General features: G+C 33.4%; 1 protein-coding gene and 1 non-coding gene across 2 annotated transcripts; one reads left to right on the forward strand and one right to left on the reverse strand.

The window, feature by feature from the left end:
• Nucleotides 1-317: 317 nt before the first annotated feature.
• On the forward strand, nt 318-13146 carry LOC143593732 (homeobox-leucine zipper protein ATHB-15-like). The gene is made up of 17 exons (XM_077073271.1): nt 318-529; nt 1400-1544; nt 2107-2207; nt 2300-2390; nt 3097-3192; nt 3270-3383; nt 3765-3848; nt 3955-4110; nt 5065-5139; nt 5230-5532; nt 6404-6589; nt 7238-7318; nt 7412-7546; nt 8681-9003; nt 12295-12400; nt 12473-12622; nt 12957-13146. Exons 1-17 carry the CDS (start codon nt 324-326, stop codon nt 13101-13103), a joined length of 2499 nt encoding a protein of 832 aa, XP_076929386.1. The 5' UTR covers nt 318-323; the 3' UTR covers nt 13104-13146.
• A 662-nt stretch (nt 13147-13808) lies between these two features.
• Nucleotides 13809-13884, reverse strand: TRNAK-CUU (transfer RNA lysine (anticodon CUU)). Its single transcript has one exon. It is a non-coding gene; the product is annotated as a tRNA-Lys (tRNA).
• Between the last annotated feature and the right edge of the window lie 1533 nt (nt 13885-15417).

The following is a 15417-nucleotide window of genomic DNA, read 5'->3' on the forward strand; positions in this document are numbered from 1 at the left end:
ACTCTTTTTAGCACCAGGATCTTCCTCAAATTCCCCTTTTCTTTCTTCTAATAAATCCAACTCCATACTCAGATTCAACATGATGATGTATCACAGGTTAGCACCCACCTTTTAAACCCTTCTTGGCTTTCAAATCATCTCAATCCAAAGGTCTGTTATTCTTCTTCTTTAATAAAAAGAGCACTTTCTTTTTTTTTTTTCCAAAAAAGATTCAATTTTTATTAAAAAGATTGGATTTTTATTGCAAAGTTTGTGATTTTATTGGTTTTTGAAAAGGGGTTTTGGTTCTTTTGCTGTTAGTAGTAATAACCATAATAATAACAATGGCAATGCCTAAGGATGATAAGGGGGTGATGATGGATAATGGGAAGTATGTTCGGTACACACCTGAGCAGATTGAAGCACTTGAAAAGGTGTACCATGAATGCCCGAATCCGAGTTCTCTTCGTCGTCAGCAGCTGGTTCGAGAATGCCCAATTCTGTCCAATATTGAGCCCAAACAGATCAAAGTTTGGTTTCAGAATCGAAGGTAAGCATTAAAAGTTTATAAAAGTTTAGGGGTTTGTGGGTTTTGATTGTGGTTTAGAAATTTGGTTCTTTTCATTGTCGTGTGATCGAAATGACTAAAAAAAAAAAATTGTGTTTGTAAAATGTTTGTTGTGATTTTGGTTGTGGTTGCTTGTTAGAAACAAAGACATGCAATGAAATGATAAAAAAGCTTTATTATGTTTGTTTCTTGGAGTGGTTTTTTTTTAACGAATAAATTTTTGCACTCCACAGGGTTTGAACCCATGACCCGCAGCCGCTGTTCTTCGAGTGACTTAATGTGATATTAGTTTTCTTTGATGATAACAAAAAGATTGTATTTTTGTCACGAATGCCCTATGCGGTTGAACATTGAGCCCAGACAAATCAAAGTTTAGTTTTTGTTTCTTGATGATTTGTGATATCATATGTGTTGTGGGTTTTGATTATGATTCCTTGTTGGCTTGTTGGATCAAAATTAGTCTGTTTTCATTGTTTCATGATCAAAAATCAAATGACTAAAAAAAATTGTCTTTTCTGGTTTTATGAAATGTTTGTTGTGATTTGTGGCATATTTTGTGGATTTTGATTGTGGTTCCTTGTTAGAATCAAAGATATGCATAAAAAAAAGTTCTATTATTTTTGTTTCTTGGAGTGATTTTAATGTGATAACTTGTGATATGTGTTGTGGGCTTTGTTTTTATCCAACTTTTGGTTCTTTGATCGAAAAAGATTGTCTTTTAACATTTTTCTTTAATAAACTAATTTGAAAAATATTGTTTTTTTTAAAGTGAAGTTAGAATGATATGTTTATTTTGATCTGTAACTGATGTCTGATTATGCTTTTTTTGGTGTTTTCTTTTTCTATTTTTAGATGCAGAGAAAAACAAAGGAAAGAATCTTCACGTATGCATAGTGTGAACCGAAAGCTGGCAGCTATGAACAAGCTATTAATAGAAGAAAACGAAAGATTGCAAAAACAAGTCTCACAACACCTTGTGTGCTTCGGTCGCCCAAATGTCAGTATTTTTATAAATGTGGTATAGGGGTGTTTGGATGTGTATTGGGAAAGTGATTATCTGAAGTTTCCATAATCCATTTAATTAGCCCTAAAATAATTAGCTTTAAAGGTGGCAATTCGAGTTGGGTTCAGATTGGTGGGTTGTAAACGGGTTTGTTAGGTAAAACATGTTGTACTTCTAATCTTCTAACGCACAATTTTATATCCAAATGATAAACAACCCGTTTATTAAACATGTTACGTGGCCCGACCCGTTTACAACCAAATCCTAGATCGTTAAGTTTTATGCCGTGTTAAATAAAAGCACAACCAAACACTATGTTTATTACATCTAATAAACTGATTTTGATTATTCATGATCAAATGATCACTTTCAAAATGCACATTTATTAACTTGAAGTAAGAAAAATTGATTATTAATAAGATGCAAGTACAGTCATCTATACCATTCTTTAAATGACAATATCATGATCATCATCTTCTAAATACACATCCAAACACCCCTTTAATGAATAATGTAACCTTATTTGTGTATAATGTGTCGGGTCTTTATATTGCAGAATGCACTTGCTACTAATGACACTAGTTGTGAGTCGGCTGTGACAAATGGTCAACGCCGATTGACACCTCAGCGCCCACCACAGGATGCTAGTCCTGCAGGGTTAGTCAAAGATTAGTTCTTGCTCTAATTATCGTTTATCAACATATAATTAATTTTATTATTTTTATTTATTTAATTTTATTGTTTTGCAGACTTTTGTCCATTGCAGAAGAAACTTTAGCAGAGTTTCTTCCGAAGGCAACCGGAACCGCTATTGAGTGGGTCCAAATGCCCGGAATGAAGGTAACCCTACAACATTAGTTGCTTATTTCAATTTTCTTTTAACCAACTTGTAATTAAATGTAACATGATTGGCGGTTTGTGTAACGGGTCAAGACGGGTTTGGGGTCAAAATGAGTTTTTTTTGTTAGTTTGAAACGGTTTGACTGGCGTCAAGCTCTCTGTCCAAAATGTTTAAATAATTTAGTTTTTGGATAAAAAGATATTTATGGGTTTTATGCTATAGAAATACCCTTTGACGGGTTTTTTTGTTGGCTCTTGTTTTATATCCGGAACCCGTTAAGAGATAAAATATAACCAACGAGCTTTACGTATAAAACATGTGTTTGTGTGATGCAAGATGAAAACACACTAGATATGCTATAGGAAAAGTTGTCATTTTTTGTATGTTTGAAAAATCTTGGAATATAAAAATCATGCAAAAAGTATGAAATATCTTAGACATGGTTGTTTCTTTATGCCCAACAAGTTGCAAAATTGTTTAGATTTTCCTCGTGATCCTGTTTTTTGTAACATTAATGGAAATGATGACGAAATCCAGCATGGCGTAATGTATGCGCGTGCACATTGATGATGTGGCAATCTTTTCGGTTTTCAGTTAATCAGTTTAAACTGGAAGAATTGGGTTTATAACTTCATATTCAAGGACTTCAAAAGTTTTTTGCACACGTGTAATTTTTACTTTTCTGTTGTCTATGTTGACTTGCAGCCTGGTCCGGATTCCATTGGAATCATTTCTGTTGCTCATGGTTGCAATGGCGTGGCAGCACGAGCATGCGGTTTGGTTTCTCTCGAGCCTACAAGGGTTAGTAACGTCATTTTCTAGGTTATCATTCAATAGTTATAAAGACAAAGATTTTGACTTTGACTTTCGTGTCTCAGGTTGCTGAAATCATCAAGGATCGCCCCTCTTGGTTTCGTGATTGTCGAGTTGTTAATGTTCTCAATGTGCTACCTACTGGAACAGGTGGAACCATTGAGATCCTATACATGCAGGTAGTAACTTTTCTTAGTGGTTTTTGTTGTTAGCTAAAACGTGCCAATTCAATAATTTATCTAAAAGTGAAAAGTGACCAATAGGTTGAACGGGCCAAATTAATAATTAAGCTAAAAGAAACACGTGACCAATGAGTTGACCAAGTCAAACAAGTTGACTTCCGCTCAAAACCTGTTTTAACACATGCATTGAGATCCTAAATAGTTTTTATTAAAAAATTTAGCTTAGTCTCATACTATTTTTTTCCTAAATCGTAATTAACACATAATATAATTAGTTTTTTTTAACTAAAAAGGAAAAAAAAGCTATTGTATACCACTTTTGCCTTCACATGATCTCATTTACTTTATAATTTTATATTCTTATAATTGTTTTTGTAGCTTTATGCTCCGACAACTTTGGCCGCGGCTCGTGACTTTTTGTTGTTACGCTATACAACTGTTACTCAAGATGGCAGTTTAGTGGTACGCTTATTATTTTTGATTTATGATTTCCTATTTTGTTTTTCTTTTCCATATATGTGTGTGTGCGTGTGTATTATGAGCATTTATTTTCTTGTTATGTGGCTAGCTTTGTGAAAGATCACTACCAAATATCCAAAATGGTCCGTGCATACCGCCGGTTGCAAACTTTGTGCGGGCCGAAATGCTGCCTAGTGGGTACTTAATTAAACCATGTGAAGGTGGGGGTTCAGTTATTTATATTGTGGATCATATGGATTTAGAGGTAAATTGTATTATTAATTTATTATATGGGTTCAGTTGGGCTAGGCTGTAAACAAGCCAAGCCAGGTCAGGATTGGGCCTGGCTCGGCTCGCTTATGTTAACGAGCTGAAATGTTGAGCTCAAGCTCAGCTCTTAAAAAACTCGAGCCGGCTCGTAGAGCCAGATTTTTTTATTTTAAAAAGAAATTAATTTCATATTTATACACATATTGAAAATTGAAATATATAAAAGGGAAAAAAATATTGTTTTTAATTTACACATAACGCATAATTAATAAACTACAAAATTTATGACTTATATATGTTAGTTTTGGTTAAAATTTATGCATATTAAAATTGGGCTTTAATTTAAACGAACTGACGAGTGAGCCTACAAGCCAGCTAAATGTGCCTAACAAGCGAGCCAACGAGTTGAGCTTACCTTGGCTCAGCCTTGGATCGTTTACAAACGAGCTTTTTTGAGTGAGCCGCGATCTTATTTGATAGTGGGTCAAACCGGTATAAATATATGATAGCTGAAAAGGAAACGGGTCAAATGGGTGTAACACTTTGAAAATGAGCTAAAGTATATACAAGTGTTTACGATGATCTAATATTAGATCATTTTTAAATTTATTTATTGTGATAATATTTAATGTATTAAATACGTACGGAAGAATAGAATGGACAAAAACGTGAAATGACTTATTTTGCCACTTAAAACTATTTACTAGATGTGATAATTCAAGTTCAGTTATTTATAAAAGAGGTCGATATGAGTTTCATTTTATCTCAAACTTTCAAACGGGTCATAGCAAAACGGGTTCAATGAGTCATTCCGTTTGAAAGTGTTAGTGTCGAGCCAAATCGACCGGTACTCTTAAAAGTGCTTTATTTGAATCAATGGCCCGTTACCCATTTTGTCACGTCTACTGTTTATTCATTTCTTTATATTTTTACTTGTTTTGATATATAGGCATATAGTGTGCCCGAAGTCTTGCGCCCCTTATACGAATCATCAACTGTGCTTGCTCAAAAAACGACAATTATGGTATTTGACACATTTAACATACTTTATAACATTTGATATAAGAACGGTTATTAATTATTAGTTATTAATCGAGATCTAATACATTGATAGGCGTTGCGCCAGCTGAGACAAATTGCTCTTGAAGTTTTACAATCGGGCGCCCCTAATAATTGGGGCCGAAGGCCCACAGAATTAAGGGCACTTAGTCAGAGGCTGAGCAGGGGTTTTAATGAGGCTCTGAACGGGTTTGCTGATGAGGGATGGTCATTAATGGCTAGTGATGGGGTTGATGATGTGACTGTTCTTGTGAACTCTTTACCCGAAAAACTTATGGGATCGGTTCTACCAACTGCCAACGGTTACTCATCGGCTGTTCATGTCATTTTGTGTGTGAAAGCATCAATGCTTTTACAGGTTAGATACTAGAGGTGACAGAATGGACTTGGTCTAAAAATGAGTAATATTTTGGTAGGGGGTCGAAACACTGAAAAAATTGGCGGGTTGGCAACAAGTCAAAAAGGGTTTGGGTCAAAGCAAGTTATTTCTTTACGGGTCTAAACGAGTCATTTTTTTTTGTCACGGGGCAAACAAGTCTTTCTTTTTGTGTGTTTTTAACTTTTTTGTGTAATAGCACTAGAGGTGATAAAATGGACGGGCTGTGTAACAATAAAATGGGTTCGAGTCAAAACGATTCTCTCTTTTTGTTACGAGTCAAAAGAAATCGTTTTTTTTATGGTTTGAAAAAGTCTATTTTTGTCTAGGTAGCGCTAAAGGTGACAAAAAGGACGGGTTGTGTAACGAGTTAGCTTGGGTTCAGGTCAAACCGAGGCATTTTTCTTTTTGCTATGGGTAAAAACGTGTCATTTTTCTTTTTGTTACAGGTCAAAACGGGTTTTTTTGTTACGGGCCAAAATAGTCTTTTGTCTAGGTAGCACTAGAGGTAACAAAAATGGATGGGTTGTGTAAAGAGTCAAAGTGGGTTCGGGTCAAAACCGCCAAATAATATTTTTACAGGTCAAAACGAGTCGGTTGGGTCAACCTGAAACACTGTCTAAAAGTTGAAACTTCCTTTTTCTTTTTTTTTCTTTTTTTATTTTTGTAAATTATTAGTGTGTCAAACATGATTAAAGAAACTATTTTATATCAATAACATCCTATTTATTTGAATTAATTAAGTCACTCATATGCTTGTTTTGCCTCAATATTTTGTTGTTATTTTGCTTAATGCTACATTTTTCTCGCGTGTTAAATATAATATAATTACAAAATTTATATGATCTTCCAGGATGTTCCTCCGGCTCACCTACTTCGATTTCTGAGGGAACACCGTTCAGAATGGGCAGATTACAATATTGATGCGTATTCGGCTGCTGCTATTAAACTTGGTCCCTGTAGCTTACCGGGAGGGCAAATCGGTAATTTTGGAGGTCAAGTGATTCTTCCCCTGGCCCACACAATTGAGCATGAAGAGGCAAGTTTAGATCTCTCCGTATTTAACTATTTTCAGCTTAGAGTTTAGACTCATCTTTGTTATTAGCATATATACATGTCAATTTCCGGTTTGGGTTTGGTACAAACAGGTTCGGGTTGAACATCCATGAACCCGTTTAGCTAAACGGGCCGTGTTTGTGTTGACTAGGTGATTTCGTGAGTTGACCAGTTTAACCCATTTATTTTTTATTTTAATTTTTGAAAATGCATTTATGTAACAAATTAAACTGTTTGGATATTTTATGCAAAATTTAAAACTAAAAAAGAAATTGACAGCATATGATTTAATATAATGTGTTTCATATGTGTTGTAAAATTGTACATTTAAACGAGTCATGCTCATGTCAGCCCACGAATATGTGTGCCATGTTTGGGTTCACATGTCTGACACAATTTTCGGGCTTGGGTTGGACTTGCCAACTCGTTAACACAACATGTTTAACACCCCTATTAAAACTGTTTGTTGTTTTAATTATCAAATTAAGAGTTTTAATATGCATCTACACATTCTTTACATTTTAAAACATATAAATTATACTTTAACATAATCATAAAGTGGACAATCTAATGTTTTTTTTAATATTTTTTTTATGTTTGTTTGATTTATATCTCACTTTGTGTTGTTTAGTTGTTGGAGGTAATAAAGATGGAGGGTGTCGCGCATTGTCCCGAAGACGCGTTAGTACCGGGAGAGATGTTTCTCTTACAAGTATGCTTTAATTCTTGGTTTATTTTATATTCTAGTTATACACAACAAACGATTCAATTTAACGTCTTTTTCTTAATTATTAAATTGCAATAGCTATGCAATGGAATGGATGAGAATGCTGTTGGAATGTGTGCCGAGCTCATATTTGCTCCAATTGATGCTTCGTTTGCTGACGATGCACCTCTTTTGCCTTCTGGTTTTCGTATCATTCCTCTTGACCCGATGAAGGTAGCAACATGGGTGGGTTGGTCGAAACAGGTTGGGTAACGGGCCAAATTGGGTAATTAATAAGATGGGTTGAAACGAGTTGGGCTGTTCGTCACAAACACTTTGTGTCTTATCTTTTTTATAATTATATAACACTTGCTAAATATGATTGCGTAAATAAAAAGAGATTTACTTTTTTAGATAACATGGTTTTTATGTTTCCATGTATTGCGACTGGTGTAGGGGTGTTCATCTATTCGGTTTTTGGTTTATTCGTTTTTTGTTTTTTATTCAGTCGTAACCGAAAACCGAAATGAACCTGATAAGAAAGTTGATTAACCGAACCGAATAAGAAAGTTGTATATCCGAACCGAACTGAAATAGGATCCGGTTATGGTATCAATTAAAAAACCGAATTAATCGATTTCAACCAAATTTTTGCCTCGATTTTGGTTTTTGTTTATATTCTGGACAACAGCAAATTCAAACATATTTTTTAACATATCCTAAACCAAGGGCTTAAAACCATAATAAACATACAAAACTGGTAAATAGTATTAAAGGAACCGCTAACCTACCCAGATAACCGAATTCGTTATTTGGTTACGGTTATACCCGGACCGGATAACTGAATAAGAATTTGGTTCTGTTTTTTTGGTTACGGTTCGGCTCGTTTTTGGTTTAATCGGTTTGTAACCGAATAATAGACACCCCTAGGTGTTAACGTAGATGGGTTGGGTATCGTGTCAAGATAGGTAATTTTTTGGGCGGGCCAAAACAGGTCGGAAGAAAGACAAAAATCTTTTATCCATTTTTGTAACTAATTAATGTGTTGAATATGATTATTACAAGTATTATTTTTAAATATGCTAATTTAGTACGTCTATGCACTAATGGGTGATGGGTCGGTCGGGTTGACCCACAAACTCGCTCACTTTTCTTTTCATAAATAGTTTAAGTGTTTAATATACTAACAAAAACATACCATTACAATAATAATCTGTTTTTAGAAAACGATTTAAGGAATTCTATGCTTTAAATATACACTATTGACGACTCACAACCCGTTCGACCCGTTTTCTACCCAAACTACTCTTTTTGGTGGCATTTTATTTTTTTAAAATTAAATGGCATTTTATTTTTTTTAATGTGCAGGGTGGTTTGAGTCCCAACCGCACCCTCGATCTTGCATCTGCTCTTGACATTGGTGGGTCCCGCACAAGAACTTCAAGTAATTATAATGTTGGTAGCGGGAGTGCAAGATCCTTGTTGACAATTGCATTTGAATTTGCATGTGAGAGCCACATGCAAGAAGCCGTAGCCGCTTTAGCCCGCCAATATGTTCGAACTGTTATAGCTTCCGTGCAGAAGGTTGCATCGGCTCTATCTTCTAACATGAACTCTAATGGTGCCCTTCAGGCACCGTTAGGCACCCCTGAAGCACATATTTTAGCTCGATGGATTTCTCACAGTTATAGGTAAAAATATTAAACGGTTTACTGTTTTACCTATGTCGACAAAAAAAAATATGCAACGCATTCAGAAGTGTTAATTGCTGACAAAAATCTAATAGAAAAACATTACGGGTGTAAACGCAATGAAGCGAGCCCGAGCTCAACCCGTTTAACTTAACAGAGCTCAAGCTCGGCTCGTTTATTACTTATTAATTATTTAACTACTTTATTTATATACATATATATATTTTATTTATAGCCTATATATGTGTATAATAATATATACATTATTTTGTTAGTTTTATCATAGTTTTTCAAGGTTGAACTCGGCTTGTTTATTACTTATTAATTATTTAACTATTTTATCTCATGCATATATTTTATTTTATATATTTTAAGTTATAACTTATATATGTAGCATAATATACAATTTTTTAGTTAGTATTATCATAGTTTTTCAAGCTTGAGCTCAGCTCGTTAATTACTTATTAATTATAGTTATCTAACTATTTTATTTATGTGCATAATATGCATTATTCAGTTAGTTATTTTATATATATAATATTTATTGTGTAACTATATATTTAGTATACTAAATAAAAATTATTGTGCAAATAATAGGCTTGACTAGTGTCACACCCCGACCATGACGGAAACGTCGGGGCGCAACCGATTGTTCATCGCACACGACACTATTAAGTGACGATATTTAATCAACTCATTTAAATTCATAAAAACACAAAGAGTCACATAACTTGTTCATACAATAACCGAATTCAAATCATAGTAAATAATATATTGTTCGTTTTGCTAATATCCTAATAGTCTCGATAACGTTTTTTTTTCTTCAAGTCCTCGAGTCAACCTAAAGTCAAACCTGTAACATTGCATAAATAGATTTTGTCAACACAAAGGTTGGTGAACAATTTCATAGTTTTTGAACAATAGATATATAATATGAAATTCCACAACTTGTATACAAAACAATAAATAATAGCAACAATTTAGATAAATGAAATCGTTAATAAGAATACATTAACGACACCTTTCTATAAGGGGATGCCAAATATACTCGGATTTTGTATGAAATCGTTAATAAGAATACATTAACGACACCTTTCTATAAGGGGATGCCAGATATACTTGGATTTATGAATCAACCATCCAAAAGCGGTAAACACATTAGCACTTAAGCATATAAGCATATAATCACCAAATCGAGCATTTATTTAAGTGAAGTATACAATAAAGTTTGTGGTTTAAGACTCAAGTATAAATCATTTGGATTTGAATAAGTTTGCAATGTCACCCCCAAAATATAAAAGAGTGAAAACGGGGGATGAAAGTACTCACATTTAAGTAATAAACTTGAAAGATTTGATGATTTGGAGATTAACCAGAACGATGAGTTTAACGAACAAAGCCTAAAGAAGAAGAAGTCTTGTATTAGAAAAGTTGTCTTGGAAGTCTTTAAATGAAAATAAATGATAAGAAATATAAACAATTTAAAGTTTAAGGTTTAAAATGTAAATATTTAAGAAATTATAATAATAGTCCTTTAAAAATGTAAGTTTGCTCGAAACCGGGTTAAAGTATCTAGCCCTTAATTTTACTCAACCTATGTTAAGTAATAAGGTGGGTAAAAATGCAAGAAAACAAGTCCCTTTATAATATAGATACTAAAACGGGTTTTAACGAGTGTTCGGGTGGTCGGTTCGGGTCTTGGTGACTTGACCAAACCCAAAGTCAACTTTCCCAAAATAATAAATGTATGAGATAACTCAATAAATCTTAAAGAGACTTAACCAAGTATGTAGTTCTATTGTTTTAGAACTAACAACGTCCGTTAATCGAGTGTTCGGTTTAGTCGGTCCAAACTTTGTTATAAGATCAAGTTGGATTCAACATTCCGAGTACTTTGTGAAAATAATTAAAATCAGTTTATAAAGTATTTTTAAAGAAATATATAAGCTTTAATGGTTAAAAACACACTTGTGTGTCTTAAGCGAGTAAACTTGGTTTAGTTCGGTTTGGTTCGGTTTTTTTTTATCTTGGGATAAGGCCAAGAATGGTTACCACATATCCAAACATCATAGAACTTGTAAAATAATTTATAAATAATAATACCAAAGTTTTACATACAAAAAGTCAACAACAAAGTCTTTAAACGAAAGTTCGGTTTTCGGTTCGGATCTTGTTTCGGGATAAGACCGAGGTTAGATTCTACAAACCCATAACCATGGAACTAATTAAAATGATTTTAGAAACTCAAATCTTACATAAAACATGTTTATACAACTATTTAAACAAACTAGTAAACAAGAGTTTGGCTTCCGGTTTGGAGCTATTTACGGAATAACCGAGGCTAGTCTCTACAAACCCATAACCATGGAACTCAAAATGTAAAATAAAACTAAGATGAGCAGAAGTTAAACAAGTATAACTAGTTTGATAGTTAGATGCGGAAAATATATATAATCAAGGACTACTACGAGTCCTCCATGTAGCTTTGTCTTATGGGCCGGACACTTAACCGACCGAGACCGGAGAAATGCCCACCGAAGGTACAAAGGTTGCTATTATATATATGTTGTATAACAATCTTCAAGTATAAATAAGTGTTAACAAGTTGATTATAATGTAAGACTATGGTCAGTTTGACTTTGGAAAGTCAAACTGCCAAAAAAAATATGAAGAACACCTTTGAATGCTTGAGAATTGGAAGAGAAAGAGATGAATGAGCAAGGATTAATGAAGGGGATAGGGGTGTATATATAGAGTGGGTTGAAAGGGTCAAGCATGGGGTGTGATATCAAGGTTTGCATGCAAGAGGGGTCAAGACAAGTCACAAAACAACAAAAAAATAAAAAATAAAAAAATGGGCTGCTGGTCTGCTGCTGATCTGCTGCTGGTCAGCACGTCGGTTCGCGTCCGGAAGTTCGTTTTTGATGTATCTTGAGCGTTTTAAGTCCGTTTTTGAATCCGTAAAAGGGGTTTTTCAAATTAGACAAGCGGGAATGTTTTAGTAACATAAAATCCAATATTTTATATATTTGAAATGTTCGGGATATAAATCGGGTCGGTTTACAACATAAAAACAAATACAAAATAAATACAATTTAACCCGAAATCGAGGATTGTCACAACTAGGCTAGGCTAGTCAAGCCCAGGCTCGTTTATTAAATGAACTCAGATTTTGGCTCCAGCCCGTTTGAACTCGGCTCGAGTTGAGCATTTTGCAAAAAAATGTAGAAGTTTCAAATTGTTTTATAATGTGTTGATGTCGAGTTTCATCCATTTATAATATTGTGTTAGTTTGTACTTGGGTGTGGACTTGCTTAAATCCGGGAGTGGAAGAAATGAAAACGTTCTGAAATTACTTTGGAACCATTCAGACGCAATCATGTGCTGCTCTCTTAAGGTCGGTTTTATACAATTTATTTATAAAATGAATCCCGACCCGTTTGTGCTCATAAGAATAATGCTCATGCAGGCAATGCCTGTGTTCACTTTTGCAAACCAAGCTGGGTTAGATATGCTCAAGACAACATTGGTCGCCCTACAAGACATAAGTTTGGAGAAAGTTCTCGATGAACATGGGCGAAAAGGTCTTTTCACACAATTTGCACAGATAATGCAACAGGTTTGTTAAACATTTAATATTTTATCAATTTTTTTGTATTAATCTGAACTCGTTTTCAATAATTATCTGTCTGTGTAATTATATTTACACTCATATTTGTTATTTATTTATTTTAAGAATTATGTATAGTAATCTTTAGTTGTATACATTAAATACACATTGACCCGCCACCATTCTAGCTTTTTTTTTTTCTGTTACAATTTAAATTTGAACCATATAAACCCTAACAACCATTTATAAGTTAGATTATTAATATTTTCTAATGATGATTTGTGGTTTACAAAAACTACTTTTACAACAATAATATAATTTATTTTGCATTTTTTTGTGGCAGGGTTTCGTGTGTCTTCAAGGGGGAGTGTGTTGTTCCAGCATGGGGCGACCGGTTTCTTATGAGCGTGCGGTGGCATGGAAAGTAGTGAATGAAGAAGAGAATGCTCACTGTCTTGCCTTAATGTTTGATAATTGGTCGTTTGTTTAAGGAAGTATGTTAGTTATGAATCTATTTATGTATGGATGTCTTTTGGAGGCGTTTGTTACTTTGTCGTATGTAGAATATCATGTATTATGTTTTATTTATTTTGAATGGTTTATGAGATTATTACTTGTTTTGTTTTAAACGAGTGCATTGTTGTCCGTTGGTTAGAATTTTTAAACCGAGTGCATTGTTAAATTCTGGTTTCACTTTCACTCTCTGTTCTTTATATGAAAAGGTGTAAAAGTGTGTTGTTTTTAACCCTTTTAATTAACAGAGTAATGCTGTCCAGTCTCTGTCCTTTCCTTTCTAAATTACAGACATTTATAGTCCTTTGGAAACAAAAAATGTTATTTAGTTCATTTAACTACTTTTAGTATTTTTAACAAACTTTAATACAAGTTAAGTACTTTATTGACCCCGATAGTTTTGACAATGAAAAAGATGTTATTTATAACATTTGTGATCATATGCATGATGGAACTTGAGAGAAATTCAAGGATTAAAAACATTTATAGTCGCCTATATAAATATATAATATGCATAGTCTTTGCTTTTTATTATTATGAAATACGAATCTTCATAAACTTACTAGTATTAAGTATAAAATTTGTGATTACAAAACTAGGAAGAATTGTCCATTGAGTCAACTAAATTATATTTAAGGTTCTAGCTTTTTAGCCCCAAAAAAAGAAAAAAAGTAAGAAAAATCGCCCACCATGGGGCTCGAACCCACGACCACAAGGTTAAGAGCCTTGCGCTCTACCAACTGAGCTAGACGACGGGCTTGTATGTTTAGTGTTTATAAACTATAATATTCAACATTAAGGATTGACACTAAAATTATGATGAATATGTTACACTGGTCATGATTGCTTTTCACGATTTTAAGTGCGTTCGAGTTAGGATGGATACTGATTTGTATGATAGTACCTGTCTTCTATGTATATATATTCTCACTTGTGATTATAGAATTATAAACTACTTAAAAACATGACAAACCTTTGGTTATTTTAAAACATATACATGTATAGATGTGACCAGAGCATAAACACAAAGGTTTATCCATAACGAGAAAACACACACAAACCTTGTTGAGATCGAACAAAAAATGAATTGAGAGAGAGAGAGAAACAATTATAAAGAAATAATAAAATCGTAACCAACTAGACTTGATGGCCAAATGAAATTGTTTTGTCCTTTTGGATATTGTGTGGGTAAAGGTTTTTAGAACATGAACAAAATTTTGAAATAAAAGTGATTTTCAGCTAAATTACTGAATATTGTACATTTTAAAGAAGTTGTTAGAATCCCTTGGCTTAAAATAAATAGTGGTAGGTTTCAAATATACATGGTTAGTAGTTAGTACCACTTAAGTTAAAAGATACTTATAGTCCTTTGCAATCATATAATATTGTCCATAGTCTTTACGTTATTACTAAGAACGTTTACACAAAAAGTATTATTTATAAATATATATGAGATTATACACATGGTTCAAACTAAAAAGGGCGATGCCCGGAACGATAAGAAAAAAGCCAAGCAAAAAGAATCGCCTACTGTGTGGCTTGAACCCACAAGCTCAAAACCAGCAGGATTTGATGGCTAAATGAAATGGTTTTGTTCTTTTGGTCTTTGGTTGTGAGTATGAGTTAGTCAATGGGCTATATAGAAAAGCTATATACAATCCTTTAGTCTCCCTATAACATGCTTGTACTTTCCCTCACTCCATGTCTGCATTTGTCACAACATAACATTTATTTACTACATTGCATCATATTTTGGTCATAAAATGAACGAACAATAATCGCTTTATACTAATGTTTTAAAGTCGGCATTTATAAGTCATAACAATGATGGAAGCGCACACATCAACGCCCCGCCGATCCAACACAACACTTATATTTTTAACTTTTATATTTAAGAATGTGAGTTTGATATGTTCAGATTCAAATGTGTAATTATATAATATGGGTAAGGTTATGCTTAGACTAGATTATAAACACCCCTTACTTCAAAACGTGTTATATTTAGACTAGATTATTTTGTCCTTATCCGTCACGAATATATTAGCAATAACACGCATATTATCTATAAAAACACATATGATATCGATACGTGCACTTTTTACTTAATTCTATACTTTTTCCTTTAAAAAAAATGTTAATCAATTCTTTAAACTATGTTTATTTTATTTAAACATACGTAAAATCTAACTTTGCAAGAAGTATGTCGTCCTATCTGTGCATTTTAAGATATTTCTAGCGCCAAGTGAACATAAAGTAAAAATAGAAAACAATTATTTTATGGTTATAGATGT

Source organism: Bidens hawaiensis, unplaced genomic scaffold, assembly GCF_021521415.1.
Source record: "Bidens hawaiensis isolate Kalapana, Puna unplaced genomic scaffold, B.hawaiensis_p1.1 tig00042586_1, whole genome shotgun sequence".
Lineage (NCBI taxonomy): Eukaryota > Viridiplantae > Streptophyta > Magnoliopsida > Asterales > Asteraceae > Bidens > Bidens hawaiensis.

Bases quoted from the DNA above. Each gene is read 5' to 3' on its own strand.
- LOC143593732 (XM_077073271.1), top strand. From the start codon at position 324: ATGGCAATGCCTAAGGATGATAAGGGGGTGATGATGGATAATGGGAAG. The intron at 12,401-12,472 runs GTCGGTTTTATA...ATGCTCATGCAG, and splicing joins TCATGTGCTGCTCTCTTAAG to GCAATGCCTGTGTTCACTTT. The intron at 12,623-12,956 runs GTTTGTTAAACA...TTTTTGTGGCAG, and splicing joins TTGCACAGATAATGCAACAG to GGTTTCGTGTGTCTTCAAGG.